The sequence below is a fragment of the Tamandua tetradactyla genome, chromosome 23 (genome assembly GCF_023851605.1).
Source record: "Tamandua tetradactyla isolate mTamTet1 chromosome 23, mTamTet1.pri, whole genome shotgun sequence".
Taxonomy (NCBI): Eukaryota; Metazoa; Chordata; class Mammalia; order Pilosa; family Myrmecophagidae; genus Tamandua; species Tamandua tetradactyla.
This window is the reverse complement of record NC_135349.1, coordinates 23,058,789-23,066,227: the sequence shown is the minus strand read 5'-3', so window position 1 is coordinate 23,066,227 and position 7,439 is coordinate 23,058,789. Positions and strand designations below refer to the sequence as shown.

At 44.2% G+C, this 7,439-nt stretch overlaps 1 protein-coding gene across 2 annotated transcripts; it reads left to right on the top strand.

The window, feature by feature from the left end:
• Nucleotides 1-2,678: 2,678 nt before the first annotated feature.
• On the top strand, nt 2,679-3,598 carry AHSP (alpha hemoglobin stabilizing protein). Of its 2 annotated transcripts, none has more exons than XM_077141140.1 (3): nt 2,679-2,849; nt 3,018-3,096; nt 3,237-3,598. In XM_077141140.1, exons 2-3 carry the CDS (start codon nt 3,022-3,024, stop codon nt 3,438-3,440), a joined length of 279 nt encoding a protein of 92 aa, XP_076997255.1. In that variant the 5' UTR covers nt 2,679-2,849; nt 3,018-3,021; the 3' UTR covers nt 3,441-3,598. The 2 variants fall into 2 exon arrangements, with proteins under 2 accessions (XP_076997255.1, XP_076997254.1); XM_077141139.1 differs by having other exon boundaries at nt 2,687-2,849; nt 3,015-3,096.
• Nucleotides 3,599-7,439: the final 3,841 nt, after the last annotated feature.

The following is a 7,439-nucleotide window of genomic DNA, read 5'->3' as shown; positions in this document are numbered from 1 at the left end:
TGCAGAAAAAAAAAAAAGGAGTCCCAGAGCAGAATTGCAAGGTTGAAGGGTATGAATATTTTGACTAAATACTGCCAAATTATTCTTCTAAAAACTTTACACTCCTACCAAGTGAAAGTGCTTTTCACTTTCATCAATATATGTATTTCCACCACCCCAAAAAGTTCCCCTTGGGCATCTCTGCAACTGAATCCCCACTTTCATATACCAGCCCTAGTTAACTACTTATTTGCCTTCTGTCACTAGACCTTAGTTTTGCCTATTCTAGAATTTCACAGAAATGGAATCATGCTACATGTACTCTCTTATGTCTGTTTTTTTTCGCTCAGCATAGTGTATTTAAGATTCACCCATTTTGCAGCGGGGACCATCAGTTTGTTCTTTTTTTGTTGCTGAGTGGTATTTCAGTGTGAACCATAATTTTTATTTCCATCCACTGGTTATCGGACATCTGGGTTATTTCCAGTTCTGGATTATTATGAATAAAGCTATGAACATTTGAATCTGAGAATGTTTGTAGACATATTTTCATTTCTCATGGAGTGGAATTGTTGGATCATATGGTAAGTGGATGTTGAACTCCAGAAGAAATAGTCAAACTGTTTTCCAAACTGTTTGTTCCATTTTATACTCCTATTGCAATGTATGAGAATTCTAGTTGTTTCACATCAACACCAACACCTAATTGGCCTTTTAAATTTTAGTCATTCAGTGGATGTGTGGTGGTACCACATTGTGGCTTTAATTTGCATTTCCCTGATGATTAATGATGTTGAACATCTTTTCAGTTGCATATTGGCTATGTGTATATCTTTGTGAAATGTCTGTTCCAATCTTTTGGTTGTTTGAAAAAATTAGGTTGTCTTATTATTGAGTTGTAAAAGTTAATATAAATTTTGGACACATGTCCTTCGTCAGATTGTGTTATGGATTGAATCAGGTCCTCCCATCCCAACCCCCAAAACAGGTTCAAGTTCTAACCCCTTGTGTTGTGATTATGAACCCATTTGTGAGGCTACTCTGACACAGAATGGGCCTTAACCCAATGGCTGGGATTCTAGGATACAGGGGAAGTTTGGACACAGTAGGAGAGTAGGAGACAGATAGGGAGAGAGACAGCTGTGATGGAGGCAGAAATTAAGTTTTGGATTGCCAGCAATCCACCACCGGAATGCTACAGATGTCACAAGAAGCCCGGCCTGCTGACACCTTAATTTTGGGTGGCTAGCCTCCAAAACTGTGAGAAAATAAATTCCTGATATTTAAGCCAACCAGTCTATGGCATTTTGTTATAGCAGCCTCGGCAAACTAAGATTGTATCGTAATTCTCTCTCTCACTGGTAATACATACTTTTATTTTAGAGAAATGAAAACATATGTTCACACAAAAACCTGTACCCAAATGTTTATAGCAGCTCTATTCCTACTCACCCTAAACTGCCTACAATCGAGGCCATGTCTTTTAATGGGTGAATGAATAAACAAACTGTGGTGCACCCACACACTGGAATATTACTTGGCAATGAAAAGGGAACAACTCACAACTTGGATGCATCTCAGAGGTATTATGCTGAGTGAAAGAAATCAGTCTCAAAAGGTCAGGACTGTATGAGTCCCTTTACATGACATTCTTTAAAAGACTAACCTAGTGACTAAATAGTGACAGAGAACAGATCAGTGGTTGGCAGGGCTTACAGGTGGGTGTGGGAGTGAGCATAAGGGAATTTCTTGGGGTGATGCAATTGCTATACCCTGATTGTGGTGTTGGTACATGAATCTACATATGTTAAAATTCATAAACTATACACCAGAAAAGAGGATGACTTTGCTGTTTGTTAATTAAGAAAACACCTAAACAAAGAAAGTAAATCAACAAACCTCTGAGAGTATAGGTGCTTATGAATGTTGGTTTTTGAATGGAGAAAGCTGTGCCAGGAAACATATTTGTTAATGCTGGTTACCTTAGTAGGTGGAGGGAGAAAAATGATCAACTTTTCCAGTGGACAGATTTGTATTGCGTCACTTATTTCAATGAACATGTAGCGACTTTTCTTTTTTTTGGCATGGGCAGGCACTGGGAATTGAACTTGGGTCTCCAGCATGGCAGGTGAGAACTCTGACTGCTGAGCCACTGTGGCCCACCCAACATGTAGTGATTTTAAAACTTGAAAAACATCTGCTAAAAATGGAAACTATTGGGAAAACATTTAAAAGGAAGAAAAAGGGCATTTCTATTTTGTGGAGTACGTGGTGATACCATGGAGAACAAGACAAATGCATCTCCATTCTTGGGGAGTGAAGACTGACAGAGTCCAACTCCCTTTCTTATGACTCATCTGCCAAATGTGGCTAATAACAGTCCCTACCTAAAGGGTTTTTACAGGGATGAATAACTTAATACATGCTCGTAACAAGGAAGCACTTACTGAATTAGTGTAATGTAAGCTATTAATATATTTATGAAATGGGAGAATAATTGTCATCATGGTGTTGTGATGCCTTAAGAGAGCCTGTCATGTAATAGGATCTCAATAAATGTGTGTTTGGAGCCTGGGTACTGAGATGGGGGGCAGGGGGCAGAAGCAAGGATTTGAACCTGGTTTGGTTCTTGCGTTTTCTGGATCTCCTCATTTATCTTTTTTTTCTTGGTCTTGCTATCTTCCTAGCGTCAGGGAAGCCTCTCCCTCCTTCTCCTCCCTCAACTGACCTATCATCCTTCATCAGGACCTAGACACAGGGCGTTTCCCTCTTAGGCAGACACTTGTCTCCTTGCCTACAACCTAGCTTGTCACAGAGGAACCTACATCCCTGGGGAGTGTAGGTGAGACACAGCACCATTGGGCCTGAAGGTGAGCTCACTTTGGGGAGAAATAATATCTCAGGGCAGAGGGGGATTTAAGAAGCAGTGGGAGGAGGTGGCCCTGCCTGGGCACCAGGGATCTTTCAGGGGAGTGAGGGGATTGGGGGAAATACCCAGGGGCAGGGAGGAGGATACTTAAACTCTTTTCTCTAAGTAGGCAGATGGCCCTTCTTCAGGCCAACAAGGATCTCATTTCCCAAGCAATGAGAGAATTTAATGCTCTGCTGGATCAGCAGGTAAGCCCAGTACTAGGTTTCAAAGGAAACCAGTGGAGAGGTGGGGGTGAGGGCAGAAAAAGGAGAGTAAGGGTGGAGTTGGTGGAAACAATGAAAGGAAGAAATTCTCGAATCCCATTCTCTTCCCCTTCTACTCCCAGGTCCACCCTGATCCTCCTATCTCTGAAGAGGCTATGGTGACCATAGCGGGCGACTGGGTGAACTTCTACATCACCTATTACAGGCGGAAGATGGTCGGGGAGCAGGAGGAGCAGGACAGGGCTCTGCAGGAACTTGAGCAAGAGCTGAATACTCTGGCTAACCCTTTCCTGGCCAAATACCGGGCCTTCCTGAAGTCCTTGTGAGCACCCAAATCGCCCACTGCCTTCCTCCTAGCCCAGAGACCAGCCCTTCATCTCTAAGAAACCCTCAAGTCCTGGCTCTGTCCTTCAGGTCCTTGGGCTCTGCTCTTCCGCTGCTTCTACACTCCCACTCAATAAAGACAAATACTGGTTTTGCTGGTCTTCGGATCTTCTTCCAATTTTTGTCCCACTTGTAGCGGCAGTTGGAGTCCTTTTCCCTCAGCCCTACTTCCTAGATTTCCCCTTGGAGACTTAATTCCTTAGAGCAGAGGTCACCAATCCCAGATAACCACCAGCCAGTACTAAAATGGGTCGGAGGAGGGGCCTAACACACAGAGTCTGAAGGGAACGTGCTGGGGATGAGGTGGGGGCAGGAGGTAGCTGGGGGTCGGGAGTGGTAGAAAAGGAAGGATAGAAGCTCTCCTGCCACTGTAGTCCTGGGATGGGCTTGTTTGCAGAAAGTTGCTGGAAGTCTTAAGGAATGAAGCACCCACCGCCTCAATTTTTCAGTTCCCTACCCTTAGCTCCAGTTTGAGCAAAATTCTAGGACTTTCTGACTCTAAAGACTACAGCAAAATTCCTCCCAGGTGTCCCAGCGTAGCGGGGTAATTTAGAACTGCAAGAGTTCTTGGTAACCATCTAGCTCGCCCCACCTTCCTCGTTGCCCCTAACCTGCTCCTCCACTCCCCAGACTAGACCTTTTTCTCCCCGACCTCCAGACCCTAAATCTTTATAGTCTAGGATTTAGAGGGGGTGGAACCAGGGTTGAGCCAGACGCACGAGCCTTTAAAAAACGAAACGAAAGTGCTGGGGAGAATACTAAGGGGGACTAGCCGGCAGCCCTGTCTCCCTGGAAAGCCCGAGGGGCACGGAAGCCGGGAGGATTGGAGGTGGGTGGAGGTTAGGGGGCGCAGGCGCGGAGGACGCAAAGGGCCTTGCGCGCGGGAGGGGGGGGCGAGGCGCACCACGATTCGGCCAATCACAGGTCGCGCAAAGCGCGCGCCCCGCTAAGGGGGCGGGGAGATCCCCTGTCCTTTTCTGTATTGTTGCTTTCGCGGGGAAAATTTGGGGCAGCGAGTGTTTCTCTTGTTCCCACTTTCAGCGGGCGTTCTCTTTGGTTCTGTGCATCCCCACCTCCGGTTTTTGGTTTTAGGGCGCCGGCAGTCTAGGCAGTCTAGTCCAGGGTCTAAAGGGGACGGGCTCAGTGCCCCCAGCCATCTTTCCAGCTTAGGGGTGTGAGGAGGCCCCAGACCCAGCGAGAGGATGGCCACCTCGCAGAGAACCAGGCAGCGAGAACCTCTGAGGTGTGGTCGGTGTCCCTGGTGGAGGCCGAGGCCTTCCCCACAGCGTGCCTCAGGAAATCCCAGTCCTTTAGTGTGGACCCAGGGCCCGCCCAGGTGAGGCAGTATTCAAAAACGCCGCCTTTGCAAGCAGAGCTGGTGTAGTGTACATGGGTAGGGGCATATGAAAAACTATTAGGCTTACTCTTGCTATATGGAGCGAGCTTTAGAAGAATGGCCCGAAGTCACTCTGGCTAAATTAATTAATAACTTTCCATCAATTTAAAGTATCCTGCCTTGGGAGGTGGTGAGCCAACAGTCCCTAAAGTGCTCAGTCAAAGGAAGATGACCAATTATGGGGAATGCTGTAGAAAAGATTCCTACAGTGGATGGGAAACTCAACATCTAAACGCCATTCGAGCCATTCTGTCAGAGTGTATGAAATTGAGAAGTAGTCAAACGTGTTTAGAGCCAAAGTCTATCAATTGCACACCGTGTTCTCATGTCTGGACCTAGATCTAAGTAAAATGTGGAATAATTTTATTTTTCAATGATGGTGTTATGAACTACCTGGGTCTGATGGTCCATAATGACAAAATTAAAGTTACTGAAGCAGTGAGTACCCCAAATCCATTACTGTTTCTGCTGAGAAATTAACCAGAATTAGAAGGAAGAAAAACGTTTTGATTGTGAATGAAGAGTAACTACAGCACCTAATGGTAGATTATACTGACCTGCTCCCATGCCTCTAATTGCCACATAAGTCCCGGTGCTTCACAGATCTGCACCTCTATCCCTGGCTTGCTTCTTGTGCTGGTTTGAAATGATGAAAAGCCATGTTTTAATCCTTCATTTTGTAAAGGCAGCTGTTTCTTCTAATCCCTCTTCAGTATTGTATGTTTGAAACTGTAATTAGATCATCTCCCCGGAGATGTGATTTAATCGAGTGGTTGTTAAACTGCATTAGGTGGAGGTGTGTTTCCACCCATTTGGGTGGATATTGATTAGTTTACTGGAATCCTATAAAAGAGAACCATAAGAGAGAAAGCCAGGAGACTCAGAGAGAGCACAGAATGCTGCAGCTGCTGTGAGCAGAGAGTCCTTCACCCAGCACTTTGGAGATGAAGAAGGAAAATGCCTCCCGGGGAGCTTCATGAAGCAGGAAGCCAGGAGAGAAAACTAGCAGATGATGCCATGTTCGCCATGTGCCTTTCCAGATGAGCGCGAAACCCTAACCATGTTTGCCATTGTGCCTTCTCACCTGAGAGAAGAAACTCGGAACTTCATTGGCCTTCTTGAACCAAGGTATATTTCCCTGGATGCCTTAGATTGAACATTTCTATAGACTTGTTTTAATTGGGACATCTTCTTGACCTTAGAACTGTAAATTAGCAACTTATTAAATTCCCCTTTTAAAAGCCATTCCATTTCTGGTATATTGCATTTCAGAAGCTAGAAAACTAGAACTCTTCTCTAAGGAGCTTCAGACCCTGAATATTTATAGTGCTGCTTAGACAAATTCCAACCTGAATGCCCACCTTTTAACTCAGACTTAACATGGCCTAAACTGAAGTCATTTTCAAGAAATCTCAGCTTCTTCTAAGAAGCCATTTTTTCCTACCTTGATAGAATCTTCCTGCCTCTTTGTGCCCCATTGTGTTCTCTGGTTTCTTCCATAATATCTTCTGTTATTGTACCTATTTTTTTTTTTTTTACTTTTTTCCTTTTTCTTTCTTTGAGTAGATTCTTTAAACACAATACCTGGCACATAATAGAAGGGAAAGAAATAATTTCTTTCACTGGATTATCTTCCACTTGGATGATACCCTCCACTCCTCTTTATCCTTCACACCTTTGTTCCTTTGATTACCAAATCTTCTTTCATCCACCTCTTAAATCTTTCATTGCCTCAATCTGGTTCTTCTGGTTCTTACCTGTACTATTACTGTAGGCTTCTTTTAAAAAAGGTATTTTTATTTTTTTTATTGAGATATCTCATGGATCATACAGTCCATCCAAAGTATACAATCAATGGCTCACAATATCATCACATAGTTGTGAATTCATCACTACGATCAGTTTTAGAACATTTACATCACTCCAGAAAAAAAAAATACTCATACATTCCATACCCCTTATGCCTCCCTCTCATTGACCACTAGTGTTTCAATCTATGAAGTTTTTTACCCTTTATCCCCCCTATTATTTATTTATTGTCCTTATTCCTAATGCTGACTGTGACGTTCACCCTCATACTGACCTCACACTGACCCCACTGTGACCTTCACCAAAATGCTGACATTCATGATGACCCTCACCTTGAACCTGAAACTTACTGACCTTTATCTCATCCTGATGCCATCCTCATCTTGATTCTGACCCTACTATCACCCTGGATCAGGCTCTGCAATTAACCCTCCCCTCTTCCTGAGCCTCATCTTCACCTTCTTCATGATCTTGACCCTCAGCTGACTCACCCTTACATCTCTCTAATGCTGTGACCACTCCAACTCTGACCTTGACCCTGAAGCTGAACCTGACCTTGACGCTACCCTCATCCTGACTCTGATGCTGATCTTGATCCTCAAGCTTACCTGACTTTGACCCATCTTGACCTTTACCCTGACCTAACATTACCTTCAACCTGATCCTGATTTGACCCTGACCTTTATCTTGACCCTTAATGTGACTCTTATCCTCACTCTTTTTCCTGACCTTGACC